Here is a 15,478-nt window from a genome sequence, read left to right as displayed (position 1 = left end):
CTGCTGCCTTTGCTGGTCTGGGACTCTGTTAGCCTTTTTATCATCTGAAAGTCTAGGCCACAACTGGTATTTCATGTCTGTGTTATGTTTAAGTCTTTTTGATACTCCCTGTGCGAGGCTGGTAGTCCAGCTGTACTGCAAGTTCAATAGGAAAGGCCAACACTCAGTGCTATACTACTTTAACTTTATAAATGTTTGTAATCTATGAAGATCTGATATCTTGGGAGACTTTTTTTACTCCAAAAATATGTATTATACTCAGTCATCATACCTTGATAAGTTGCTCCTCTGGCTGTTGTTCTATCGGCAGAACAGTCCCTCCTTGTGCCTTAATTTCTTCTATGTGTTTATTCAAAGAAGTTAATTTGGCTTTAGCATGAAGTTTTAGTTTTCTGATTTTGTTATCAGCAGTTTTTAGTTCTTCCTGTCAGAAAACAAGGATGGTAAGTGCATAAATGTTTACTCCCCACTTATCTAGCACATAACTAAAGTTATTTTCAGTAGGTATCATCTTACAGTTTTAGAGAAAAACAAAATAATCAATGAACAGAAAAATCTAAGTGAGTAGTGTTTCTGCCTTTTATCAAACACTTAGCACGAAAGGACAAAATAAAATAGTACCTGCAGAGTTTCATCCTTCTGCTGCAGCTCAATATCTTTCTGCTGCAACTGAATATCCTTCTGCCTAATAATATCCTTCAGCTCTACCACCAACTGTTCTGCACAAGCCAAGCGCTCCAGAACATCCTCTTGAGTTCTACTACTAAATTCCATGTCAGATTCTTGGTGTAATTCCTAGTGTTTAAACAAACGGTTTCCAAATGCCAGGAGAAAAGCATTAGTTTTCAAACAGTAGTTCTTTCATTCCAACCTCATCTTTCTTTTGCCCAACTTATATCCTTTTTCATTTAAAAGGTCTTTTCAACTATGAGTCAATAATACTCAGACATGAGCGTATGGTAGATGTTAAGAATTTTGCAAACATTATCTCATTTAACGAATCATTATCTTAATTTTACCAAAGAGAGAAATAAAAGAAAGCAAAAATTTCAACCCATTTAAAATTAAGACAGTAGTTGAATAAGTTTCTTAATTACTAGACACACAGCTTGTCTTTTCAGAAAACTAAAAAATTTCTTTTGACTCCTGTTTGGACCTCAGGAAATACAACACTTAGAAGTGGTAAATGAATTTATAAATGCAAACATAAAAGGTGCTTCAATTCTCCCATCTGTCATTCAAACCTTTCCTACAAAACAAAAATATATTCCCAAAGATAAGGATGAAGAGGAGGAGTTAAAACAATCTGGCACTAAATAAGATCTAGGAAGACAATGAAAAAGATCTTTCAAATATCATCAAGGACTTGATCTCATCACTTTGGCTCTTACGCTATACTTACAGGAGAAAGATCATTTATGAAGTCTCAGTATTCCTCTTAATCATCTCTTCTACCTAGCAAGCGAGAGACTACTCATACCTTTCTATCTTACGTTCTTTTCCTCAGAAGAACATGGAATATACGTCTCATCAGTTAAAAAACAAAACAGAGCTACTCACAGAATTTAAGGGAGTCTCCATATTCTGATCAATGCCATCTCCTGATAATTCATGCAAAACAACATTTGCTAATCCTGACAATCGGCTCAGCATTCTACAAGAAAAGAGGAAAAGAAAACATAGTAAGTAAAATGTATATAAGTTTTTCATATATATATATGTATATATATATATATATATCTTTTTTTCCTGCATGGGCAGGCACCAGGAATTGAACCTGGGTCTCCGGCATTGCAGGCAAGAACTCTGCCACTGAGCCACTGTGGCCTGCCCTGTTTCTCTTATAATGAATACCATATCTTTCATAAAGGAAACAAGAAAACTATGTCAGTGATACATATTAGCCACAGTCTGCAACAAGATGATGTCTTCAAAGGACATCTGAGTGTGTACAGTATATGCACTGTTATTTTCAGTGGCAAATGCACACAGATTTCTTATTTATTTATTTATTTATTAAAAAAATCAAGAAACCAAATAAAACATCAACGTATATAATCAGTAATTCACAATATCATCACTTAGTTGCATATTCATCACTTCTTAGAACATTTGCATTAATTCAGAAAAAGTAATAAAAAGACAATAGAAAAAGAAATAAAACAAATACAGGAAAGAAAAAAAAAAGATTATACCTACCGTATAATCTACCCCTCGCTTTCATTGATCACTAGCATTTCAAACTAAATTTATTTTAGCATTTGTTCCCCCTATTACTTATTTTTATTCCATATATTCTACTCATTTGTTGACAAGGTAGATAAAAGGAGCATCAGACACAAGGTTTTCACAATCACACCATCACATTGTGACAGCTATATCATTATTCAATCATCATCAAGAAACATGGCTACTGGAACACAGCTCCACATTTTCAGGCAGTTCCCTCCAGTCTCTCCATTACATCTTGACTAGCAAGGTGATATCTATTTAATGCGTAAGAATAACCTCCAGGATAACCTCTCAACTCTGTTTGGAATCTCTCAGCCATTGACACTTTGTCTCATTTCACTCTTCCCCTTTTTGGTCGAGAAGTTTTCTCAATCCCTTGATGCTAAGTCTCAGCTCATTCTAGGGTTTTTCTCAATCCCCTGATGCTGAGTCTCAGCTTATTCCAGGATCTCTGTCCCACGTTGCCAGGAAGGTCCACACCCCTGGGAGTCATATCCCACATAGAGAGGGGGAGGGTGGTGAGACCGCTCGTCGTGTTGGCTGGAGAGAGAGGCCACATCTGAGCAACAAAAGAGGCTCTCTTGGGGGTGACTCTTAGGCCTAAATTTTAAGTAGACTTGACCTATCCTTTGTGGGGTTAAGTTTCATATGAACAAACCCCAAGACTGGGGGCTCAGCCTATAGCTTTGGTTGTCCACACTGCTTGTGAGAATATCAAGAATTCAACTTGGGGAAGTTGAATTTCTCCCCGTTCTCACCATTCCCCAAAGGGGGCTTATGCACAGAGATTTTAATCACCATCATCAATACCATTTTAAAATAAAATAGAACTACATAATTGTTAGGTAGGAAATAATGCACCTTAGGAATGGATTATCTTTAATATCCTTCATTTCTTAACAATTTTATTTACAAACATGAATTTCTTAGTATTCCTCCTGCTGCTCCTATCATTCTTTCCTGTTTTGAATAAATGCTTTGAGTCAGGGAAATTTTTCTTTTCATGCAGCTCATGGACCCCATTTTTTCAAGAAGCTTTCCTGGTAAACTATGTAGAATCTTCAAATTTTAAATATAATAATTGTTCAAAAATGTATAGTATTAAAAGTATAGGGCCAGCCACAGTGGCTCAGCAGGCAGGAATGCTTGCCTGAGATGCCAGAGGACCCAGGTTCGATTCCCGGTGCCTGCCCATGTTAAAAAAAAAAAAAAAAAGTATAGGGGGCAGGCCATGGCGGCTCACCAGGCAGAGTTCTCGCCTGCCATGCAGGAGACCTGGGTTTGATTCTTGGTGCCTGCCACATGAAAAAAATAAGTATAGGGTGCACAGGTAGTTCAGTGGTAGAATTCTAGCCTGCCATATGGGAGACCCAAGTTCGGTTCTCCAACCATGAAGCAACCCCCCTAAAAAAAAGAAACTGTGAATAAAATTCCCTATGACATACATGTCATATATCTGCCTGTGTATGTGTGTGTGTATATATAGATAAAAAATACATATATGTAGGGAGACATGTTTAAAAAAGTATATAGGTGTTTTAGTAGTAGAATGCTCACCTGCCACATGGGAAATCCAGGTTCAATTCCATACCATGCATCCATCCCCCCCAAGAAGTATATAGTAGAAAAGAAACGGAAGGATGGATTGAAATCAGTAACCTTTATTTCTCCGTAAGAAATTAGAAAAAGAGAAAATTAAAACAAATACAATCAGAAAGTAGGAAATAGAGGTTGGATATGAAATTGAATATAGAAAACAGAGAAAATCAATGAAACAAAAAGCCAGTTGTCTGAAAAGACTGATAACATTGATAAAGATTGCATCAGGCTGACCAAGAAAAAAAAACAGAGAAAACACAAATTATCATTTTCAGAAATGAAAGAGAAGACATCACTACTGGTCCAACATACATTAAAAGATAACAAAGGAATATGATAAACAATCCTATGTCTATAAATTCATTAACACATATAAAATGGGCCACTTCCTTGAAAGATTAAGGCTACCAAAGCTCACTCAAGAAGAAATACAAAGTCTGTACACACACATATACACATGCATAAACATCAAATTGAATTTATACTTTAAACATTTCTAAAAAAGAAAAATTCAGGCTGATATGGTTCCTCCACAATGAAGTTGGAGGACTCACACTTCCAAGCTTAAAATTTATTACAAAACAACATAATCAAAATATTAAGATAATGGCACAAGAACAGACATATAGACCAATGGAATTGGACTCAGAGCTCAAAAATCAACTTTCACATTTATGACCAACTGGTTTTTGACAAGTGGGCAAAGACCACTCAATTAGGAAAGAATAGAAAGAATAGTCTCTTCAACAAATGGTGCTGGGAAAACTGGATGTGTGTATGAGAAAAAAAAAAAAAAAGGAGGACCCCTACTTCATACCTGAGTTGAAAAATCAACTCCAAATGGATTAAAGACCTAAATATAAAAACTGGGACTATCAAACTCCTAGAAAACACAAGGAAGCATTCACAACTTTCTGTTAGGCAGTGTCTATAGATGCAAGAATCCTCAACAAAATACCAGCAAACCAAATACAACAGCACATTAAAATAATTATACAAATATGCAAGGGTGGATTAGGATAAGAAAATTAATCTTAATACACCACTTTAAGAGAACAAAGGAAAATAACATAAGATCATCTCAAATGATGCAGAAAAGGCATCTGTCAAAATCCAATACCCTTTCTTAATAAAAACACTTTGAAAAAATAGGAATAGAAGGAAATTTTCTCAACATGACAGGGAATACATGAAAACCACAGCTAATATCATACTCAATGATGAAAGACTGAAAAATTTCCCACTAAGATCAGAAACAAGTTAAAGATGCTCACTGTCACCACTGTTATTCAACACTGTAGTGAAGTTCTAGCCAGAACAAATAGGAAAGAAAAAGAAATAAAAGGCATCCAGTTTGGAAAGAAAGAAGTGAAAAGTTTCCTATTTACAGATGACATGAACCAATTTCAGAAAATCCTGAAAAATCCACAAACACTACTAGAGATAATAAACACATTCAGCAAGGTAGTGGGGTACAAGATCAACAAGGAAACATTCACTGTATTTCTATAAGTTAGTAATGAACACTCTGAAGAGAAAAAATTAAGGAAAAAAATCCCATTTGAAATAGCAACTAAAGGAATCAAATATTTAGGAATAAATTTAACTAAGGATGTAAAGGACTATATGCAGAAAACATACATTGCTAAAAGAAATCAAAGAGTACCTAAATAAACAGAAGGATATTCCATGTTCATGAATGATATTGGCAACCACATATTTGACAAAGGTTTAATACCCAGAGTGTATTTTTTAAAAAAGCTAAAATTCAACAACAAAAAGTCAACCTAATTTTAAAGAAAATATAGTTAAGGTGTCAATTCTACCCAAAGCTAATACTAGATTCAACACAATCCAATCCTAGTCAAAACTGCAACAGCTTTCATTGTAGAAATGGGAAGTCAATCATCCAATTTATACGGTGGGGCGAAAAGCTCCAAATCGTCAAAACCATTGCTAAACAGAATAACAAAAATGAAGGACTTACACATTCCAATTTTAAAACTTATTACAAAGCAACAGTAACCAAAACGGCATGTTACTGGAACAAGGACAGACATATAGACCAAAGGAATTGAACTGAGAGTTCAGAAATAAACTCTCTCATCTATGGCCAACTGATCTTGTGGTGCCAAGTCAAAACAATGGGGAAATGACAGTCTCTTCAATAAACGGTTCAGGGAAAACTGGATATCTAAGTGCCAAAGAATGACAGGGACCTCCTATCTCCCATCATATACAAAATTTAACTCAATTGGGCATAGATCTAAACATAATAACCAAAACTTTAAAATACAGGGAAGCATCTTCAGTACCCTGTATTAGGCAATGGTTTCTTAGCCTTTATCTAAAAGCATGAGTAACAAAAGAAAAGATAGATGAGTGGGACTTCATCAAAATCAAAAACTTTTGTGCATCAAAGGACTTTAACATGAAAGTGAAAAGACAACCAACAGAATTTAAGAAAATATTTGGTAACCACATATCTGATGAGGGTTTAATAACTAGGCTATATTAAAAAAAAAACTAAAATTCAACAACAAAAAGGTAACTCAATTTTAAAAAGAGCAAAAGACTCAAATAGGCACTGTTTCAGAGAAGATATACCATTCGTCAGTTATCACACGAAGAGATGTTCAACATCACAAGCCATAAACATGAAGAGATGTTCAACATCACGGGTCATTAGGAAAATACCATTTCATACCCACTAGAATGGCTACTAATCAAAAATGGAAAATAATCAGTGTTGGACAGGATGTAGAGAAACAAGTGCTGATTTGTTGCTTGTGGCAAGGTAAAATGGTGTAGCTGCTGTGGAAAAGTTTGGCAATTCCTCAGAAAGCTAAGTTCAGATCTACTACATCAGCTGGAAATGCCACTACAAGGGATATGCCCAAAGAACTGAAAGCAGGGATATGAACAGATATTTTCACACCAACATTCATAGTAGCATTATTACAATTACCAAAAGAAACAAGCAACTCAAGTGTTCATCAATTGATGAACGGATAAATCAAATGTGGTATACACATACAATGGAATATTATTCAGTCATAAAAAGGAATGAAATCCTGATACATACAACGATACGGATGAATCTTGAAGACATCATGTTGAGGGAAGTAAGCCAGACAGAAGAGTCCAAATATTGTATTATCTCATTGATTTGAAAGAGTAAGAATAAGAAAACTTATAGAGTCAGAATTTAGAATAGGGGTGTTCTAGTTTACTAGCTGCAGGAATGCAATATACCAGAAACGGAATGGCTTTTTATAAAAGGGAATTTAATAAGTTACAAGTTTACAGTTCTAAAGTCATGAAATGTCCCAATTACAGCAAGTCTATAGAAATGTCCAACCTAAGGCATCCAGGGAAAGATACTCTGATTCAAGAAGGCCAATGAAGTTCAGGGTTTTTCTCTCCAATGGAAAGGCACATGACGAACACAGCAGCATCTGCTGGCTTTCTCTCCAGGCCTTTTGTTTCATGAAGCTCCCAGGAAGGATTTTTCTTCTTCATCTCCAAAGGTCACTGGCTGGTGGACTCTGCTTCTCATGGCTATGTCGTTCTGAAGCTTTCTTCATGGCTATGTCGTTCTGAAGCTTTCTTCAAAGTGCTTCCTCTTTTAAAGGATTCCAGTAAACTAATCAAGACCCACCTAGAATGGGTGGATACACATCTCCACCAAATCGAGTTTAATATCCACACTTGATTGAGTCACATCTCCATGGAAATAATCTAATTAATGTTTTCGATATACAGTACTAAATAGGGATTAGAAGAAACAGCTGCCTTTACAAAATGGGATTAGGATTAAAATATGGCTTTTCTAGGGTACATAAATCCTTTAAAACCAGCACAAGCGGTTTTCAGGGCCTGGGGTGGGATAGGGAAAAGGAAGTTAAGGCTTAAAATGGAATGATGGAAATGGTCTGGTAATATGGTGGTCATGGTAACAAACACTGTGAACACAAGTACAGCACTGAAGTATATATTTGAACACAATTAAAAGGGAAAATGTTAGATTGTATACACGGTAATAGAATAAATCTTTTCTTAAATCCATAGAACTACACTACACAAACAGTGAACTTTAAGTTAAACCATGGACTTTAATTACTAGTATAATTTTTAAAATGTGCTTCAGCAATTATAACAAATGTTTCATATCAATGCAAGGTATTAATGATGGGGTGGTATATGGGATTCCTGTATTTTATGTGTGATTATTCTGTAAACCCACAACTTCTCTGATAAAGAAGACAAATTACATACACACACAAAAAGGATAGCAAAGAAGCTATCATGTCGAAAGGACCCAGGAGCCAAACTAAAGAAGTTCCCATTGGTCAAAGGGACAATTTGAGTTCCTATGAGAACATGAAATGTAATAATCTGATATTAAACTAACTGGTCACTATCTGAAACAATTATCTTGAAAACTGGGTAAAAAAAAAATTATCTTGCATTTTCTATTTGAACCTCACCACTCAGGAAGCAAATGGTAGAGAGGAGTATTCATCTTATAAAATTATTCCAGCTAATAAATGAAAACCCAATGACAAAACTGGACTATCCTAATATTTTACAAGCTTGAATAAATTGATGGATTAATCCACTGAGCATGTCAACAGCTGCTAACAACAAAAAAGAGCAAAAAATAGATATTATGAGCCTCCTCATGAAAGAATATACCACCTCTTACAGTCACACCAGTGCTATTTGGTCTAACTGTAGCAGGATACCCCTGGATCCAGCAGCCAGAATGCAGAGGTAGAAGAACATGCTGAACTGCCCCATGAAGGTGCAAATCCCAGACGGTGGAAAACTCCACAAGTCAAAAGGCCTTCAACAGATAAACTGGAAGGAATAAACTTAAGAGATGTATGAAGTTTTTTTAAAAAATCGTATTTGGGTGCTAAAACCATAAAGAAATAAAAGGAAGTAATTACTTTTTAAAGGAAGGTGAGGGCCAAGACTGGGATAGGGCACACTGAGGACTTTCTGGAATGACTAGCAAAGTTATATTTCTTGACCTGGTAGTTACAGCAAGGGTGTTTGCCTTACAGTAACTCGTTAAGTGACACATTTTTTTTTACATGGTTTTCTACATCTGTGTTTTATTTTACAATAAAAAGCTTTTTTAAAAAGAGCTACCAAGAGAAACAGCTAAGCAGTTACGTTTATAGCTGCCTTTAAGCTCTTGATTTAACCCCTAGCTTTGTCACGTGCCCTGACCTATAGGATACCTCACTCACTGACTGTTTTATATTATTTTGAGTTCAAGTCCTTCAATAAATCCCCAACTCCATTTCCATCACAACCCTTCTATTTGTACTCTCTCTTTCTGCTCTAAATAGTTTGGTCTTTATAGCTACTATTACCAACTTTACAGCTAAGTAGAAAAATGCTGAGATTCAGATATAGCAACAGTGTTTCTCAACTATTTTTAAACCAAATCCCTTAAAGAAATGTAAAACTATAACATATGTGCAAACTTATGCATACACATTTGTTTGGGCTCAAGGTAGTGTACTACAGATCAAATATTTTGCATATCACCACAGGCCAAGAGGATTATGTTGAATCTTATTTTATGTAATGTATATTGTGAACATAATTTTAATTTTCTAAATTTCAAGATAAAATCCTGAAAGTTTTTTTCAAAGAATAACTGCATCTACCTCTGCCCTTACCAGTACTAACACACGAGATTCTGATTCATCCTCCCTAGGAGAGTTTAGGACTTACACACATGAACATAGGATGACAGTGATAATATTAATAGTTACTATTTATAGAGCACTATGTTCCAGATACTTTATATATACATTTCTCTCTAATCCTTACAAAACCTATAAGGTAGATATCACATGCTCTCCATTTTACAGATGAGGTAAACTAACACAGAGAAGTTCACAGATTTCAGGGTCACTAAGCAAAATAAGCAATAGAATAAGATATAGAGCAACCCTTAAATGGAAAGTAGGCTACTTTTCTCAAATAACACTTTAAAACTATGTGTATTTTAAGATAGGAACAATCAATATTTAAATAGTATAAAAATTTGGGAAAGTTCCATGGATGTACCACTTCAGCCCAGAGTAAAAATAAAAATATATGTCTTGTAGACATATCCAACAATCTGGAAGGCCCCTGGAAAAGTAGGATTGCTGAGTGGAAACAGCTCCAAACTAGGAGCCCAAGAACTGGGCTTCCAGTTCTGCCTCTATCAATAGGAGGCTGTAATATCTTGGCCAAGTTACTTATTTTTTGGGCCTCAGTTTACTCACCTTAGGATGAAGAAGAATGACAAGGTCTATTCTAAGACCCAACTATTTAAGATAACATGATTCGAGAGTGATTTCCAGTGCTGCTACCGTTAAGGGAATAACGGGGAAATATAAAAGGGAAGGGCATCTCAGGCACAGGAACATCTCCAGGTGGCTCAAAAGTGGGGAACTTGAGGGCAAGAGAGCCACTAAACAGTCATGCTTAAGTTAAATGAAAAAATAGGCCTCATCCAGAAATGGGCAGTCGCATATTTAAAAATTAATAAAGGGGAAAATATTCATGTTCATGGTTAGAAATTCATGTGAAGTATATGCATGACTATTGGTTAGACAATCTCTTGCTGCTGTATAAAAAAACTTCAATAAAACACTTGAGCAAATAAAAAAATCCCTCAAAGTTTGTTCTAGCCAAACCTTCCATAAACCCTGCCACAGGGAACGCAACGCTTGTATGCTGAGGTCCCACTTAGAATTAAAGTCTTATTTCTCAAAGTCCCTCTTCTATCAATAATTATTATTTCAAACATACCTACTTGATGTAGAGTATTATGCTAGGAACCTAAAAAGATATACAAAGAAATATAAAGCATAGTTCCTAACCTCAGAGAGCTTAGTATAATATCATGGGAATAAAGCAAACAAAACAATAATTTAATTAGACAACTCTGACTACTGCTATGTGTACATACATATGTGCCCTTTGGCACATATTTTCCCCCGAAACAATAACACAGAAATGGTTAGATTTCTGGGTTGCTCCCAAAATTTATTTAAGGCATATTTATCTAAGTCTTGGTGGCTTTTCATTTTTTAATGCCCAAAATGATCTTCAACCAGACTGAGGAGCTGACAGGAAGGTGGGATTATAGAGTTGAAAAAAACATGCTCAATATTATGGTATAATTTTACACTTAAAAATATTTTTCATGATACAAAAAACTATTTTCATTAAACAAATTTAGAAAGTATGTGATTGCTATAATTTATATACAAGCACTATGTGCCAAGCACCACTTTAATTACTTTACAATAGCGACTTAACTTATTTATTCTCATTATTTAACTAATTTTATTCTTAAAATTACCCCTAGGGGAGACACTATCAATAGTTCCAACCTTAAGGTGAGAAAATTGAGGCATAGGCATGTAAGTAATTTGCCCAGTCACACAGCTCAACAAAGCTTCTTGGCTGGTGGAGATACAAAAGAAATGATTATATTTTCTGAGTAACTTCATCACCCAGCATTCTTCACCAGATCTGAAAATAGGGTTGGGGGCACTTGTTAATAATTCTAGCCATTTTTTTTTACTTGGGCAGGCACCAGGAATTGAACCCAGGTCCTCCGGCATGGCAGGCAAGCATTCTTGCCTGCTGAGACACCATGGCCCACCCCATTTTTTTTCTTGAGAGTACACAGAAAATGGAATGATTCAGAACAGTATGATCTAGAAGAATTCCATAATGCTTTTCTTTTAGCTCACACAAGGGCAGAAGGATACATGTGCAAAGATGTTTACTGTAGCAGTGTTTACAATGACTAATGACTAAAAATATGTCCATCAACTGAGGACAGGTTAGATACATATTCATATTTGTACAAGGGAATGCTGTGTAATCTTAGTGAAGTTGTTTTATACTCATGGTTATGGAACAATGCCTAAGATACAGTCTTAAGTGGCAAAAGAAAAGTGTAAGATAGCATGTGTAACATGATTCTGCTTATGGGAGAGAAAACAAGGGAGATGGGTGTAATATATCATGCCGGTTTGAAACCATCATGTACCCCAGAAAATCCGTGCTCTTTAATCCTCAATTTTGCAGGGTGGTATTTGATGGTTTCCATGAAGATGTGATCCACCCAAATGTGGGTGGTAACTTTTGATTAGACAGTTTCCATGGAGATCCACCCCCATCCATTCAGGGCTGGGAGCTTCCCTTTAAGAGGGAACCATTTTGGAAAAAGCTCAGTATCCACAGAGCCCAGAAACCTTTGGAGATGTAGAAGGAAAATGCCCCCAGGAAAGCCTTATGAAATGAGGAAAGAAAGCTAGCAGACATTGCCATGTGCTTTCCCATCTGAAAGAGAAACCCCAAACGTCATAAACCCTTTCTTTGGAATTAAGATATCTTCCTCTGGATGCTTTAATTTAGACATTTGCACAGTCTCACAACTGTAAATTCGCAACTTAATAAATTCCCTTTTTAAAAGCTATTCCATTTCCCTTATATTGCATTCCAGCTGCTTATAAACTAAAACATATATATATATATATTCAATATGATTGGAACATTTCTGTAAGAATAAACAAGAAATTATTTATACTGCTTACTATGGGGTATGGGAAATAGGTAATGCAGAAGAGGGTCAATAGGAGATTTTTCTTTTTATATTATATCCTTATGCTTTGAATTTCTTTTTATAAAAAGTATGTATTTTTATTTATTTATTATTATTTTTTGCATGGGCAGGCACTAGGAATCGAACCCGGGTTGCCAGCATGGCAGGCAAGAACTCTGCCTGCTAAGCCACTGTGGCCCGCCCCATAAAAAGTATGCATTATTTATATTAAAATCATTTCATTAAAAATAGAGTATCATGGGGCCTAATTTCCTTTTACATAGGAGATTCCTAACTATTTATTTTACAAATAACAGCTATGTTATGACCAGGGGGAGTGTGGGTCTCAAGTAATTTATTTCTAATAATAGTTAACCTGGAGAAGTTAATGAATGACCTATTTTTATAAACAAGAGTAAAATAAGCATTCTTTCAATTAATACCCTCTCATTCAACTGTACTCTAATATGCTTTCTCGAACACAGGAAATTAAGGTGAAGTTACTCATAACCCCGAACAATTCAATAGGAATGTGTTTTATATATTATTTCTATAGGAAATCATAAATTTTTATTTGAGACACCAGGAACATTATGTCCCCTGATTTGTGTGTCCTAACCTCTTCTTTTTTCTTCAATCCCCCCCTCCCCAAATAATCCCAAACAAACTGCAGTTCAAGTACGTAGTGACTACCCCTCCCTTACAACAACTCATTAATCCCACAGTGGTGGAATTCTAATATCTACCAAAAGAAGGGATCTTCTACAGAGTCAAACAGAAGTAAAAGAATTATCCCTAAAAATTATCTGTAACAGGGATGCATTCTAGAAGGACGGAAGTTCCCCCAGTCCAGAGGTTCTCAGAGATGCAAACAAACCACCTGAAAAACAAGGAAACACCTTAATGTGGTCTCCAAATTATGTTTGGAGTATCCCAAGAACTGGGCAAGAGACTTTTTTTTAAATCTCATCCTTTTAAATTTATATTGCTTGTATCCTTTATAATATATTTTATCTATTTACAGTGGTGTTTATACGTTATCTATATTTAAATATACGGCATTTGGAAGAATGCATGCTCAAAAGATGTTTAACTGATAGGATGCACAATTTAAAATGTTTGGAAGCTACTGATGTAATCAAACACATTTCAAACAGTGAAAAAGAAAGTATTAAATGGGCAATTCACGATCAAGGAATAAGTAAAATCTGTGAACGTCAGTGTACAAAGTGAATTTTTTAGTTCTCTTGAAATATTTTCTATATTTACTCCTGCTATTTTTTTCCAATAGAATATCTGACCCTTCATAGTCATTCTGACATCCAATTCTTATTTATTACTTCATTCTTCGGGAAAGGCCGCCAACATTTCAGTAAGGAGTTCTCCACCCTATCTTGCATGGGAATTAAAAGATCTTTTAAGTGGTCAGAAAGCTTCCAACTATTTCCCAAAGTCAGAGCACTAATCCAATTATTTTAAATATCTTTGACACATTCTTAAATGGTCCTTTCCCCATTTCAACTATAAACCAACTGGAACACTTTAAGTCAAACAAACATTCCTCATTCGTCAAAGGGCCCACCCTCCCCATTCGCACTCCCGCACACCACTCCCGTTAGGCAAAATAAACTCCCTCCACACCTCCAAATCAAATTCCTTTTTCTCCAGAACTCTCGTCAGGCTTTCTTTTCCTCTAACAATACGCCCACCTCTGATTCCAAAGATTTTAGTGCTGATGGGATCGCAGCGATCGTTCCTCTCTTCGTCTCTCCACCAACCCATTAGTATTAACAGGATCATTCGCAAAGCCGGGGTTTGTGTAGACAGCGCCAAGCTTCCGCGATCTCCGCGCTTAAGACCTCTGATTTTTAGATTCCGCCTGGCAAACCGGACTCATATGTTTGTTTAGGGCCTGAGATCAGGGGCCAGGTAGGTACTCTCCGACGTCAGCTGACAGGCACCCAAGGAAGCCCCGAGCAGGCCGCTCAGAAAACAGGGCCCTGCGAATCCAACTGACCCGTGAGCCTTTCACGTTCGCTCCCAGAGGAGAAACATTTTAGGGGCCGAACCCCTAGACTATCATGGCTGCGAAGGGGCAGACCGACTCCGAGGCTGCACGGTGAGATCTCCAAGACCTCCGGCGGGACCAGAAAAGTGGGAGACTAGAAATAGGCCTGGTAGGTGAAGGGAGGCGGGTCAAGGGCCGGATCCCGGACTGAAGAGAGACGAGGGGAGGGGACAGGAGTGTGACTGCTTCAGGGGTGACCGTTAAAGGACTTTGAGAGGGGAAGAGTTGGGGAGAGTCCCCCACTCACCTGGATGCGGCTGCCGCCGGAGGCGCCAAGCCCCCACCCCTGCCCAATTTAAGCCACGTCAGCTCGGAAATCCTGCACACCTACTAGCGCCGCGCCCCGCGAGGGACTCAACCACTCTCTGTTGGGACGGAAAATGGGATTAGGACATTGACCAATCAGCACTACCGGCAGAGCGTTACCAGGGCTACCAGGCGCGCATTGTTTCTAACTAACGCATCAACAATGATGGAAACCAATCAACGTTTAATAACGCCTCGCTTCCTCAAAAAAAAACAGCCAATGGGCTCTGAAGAGCAGAGTGGGGGGCGGGGTGAGTCGTGAGCGAGTGTTCCGGAAAAAGTTATGGAAAGGACCGGAAATGCGTGGAGGACGGACGTTCTGGGAAAGGTCAGGTGTTTTCTGTTGGTTTCCTCTGTGCGTTCACTGACCGAACGACAGTACGTATTGGACTACGGAGATTTCGGATTGCTGACATCAACTATCTTTAGGATTATTGAATGAGATCTGAAAAGGGAATGGGGAAATGGACTTTATTAGTGCCGAAAGGAAACCGTTTTTGTCGTTGTCTAATATGACCTTTTCATTTTACTAATGAAAAGCCAGTAAAATGCTGAGCGCCAGGGCCGCTCTTTGGCGGCGGGGGATGCCGAAGGATTTGCAGTTTCGTGCACTATAAAATCTAAAATATGAAAGAATA

General features: G+C 37.0%; 1 protein-coding gene across 5 annotated transcripts in view; it reads right to left on the bottom strand.

The window, feature by feature from the left end:
• GOLGB1 (golgin B1) overlaps positions 1–14,931 on the bottom strand; it is a 124,393-nt gene extending 109,462 nt beyond the window's left edge. For 4 of the 5 annotated variants that reach the window (XM_077118185.1, XM_077118188.1, XM_077118189.1 and 1 more), the window contains exons 1-4: positions 14,782–14,931; positions 1,561–1,654; positions 622–795; positions 272–424 (exon numbers count right to left, since the gene is read on the bottom strand). In XM_077118185.1, coding sequence (XP_076974300.1) covers positions 272–424; positions 622–795; positions 1,561–1,653 — 420 coding nt within the window. In that variant the 5' untranslated portion in view covers position 1,654; positions 14,782–14,931. The other variant, XM_077118186.1, reaches the window with a different exon arrangement.
• Positions 14,932–15,478: the final 547 nt, after the last annotated feature.

Source organism: Tamandua tetradactyla, chromosome 10 (genome assembly GCF_023851605.1).
Source record: "Tamandua tetradactyla isolate mTamTet1 chromosome 10, mTamTet1.pri, whole genome shotgun sequence".
Taxonomy (NCBI): domain Eukaryota; kingdom Metazoa; phylum Chordata; class Mammalia; order Pilosa; family Myrmecophagidae; genus Tamandua; species Tamandua tetradactyla.
The sequence above is the reverse complement of the archived record's forward strand: the minus strand, read 5'-3'. Positions and strand labels throughout refer to the sequence as shown.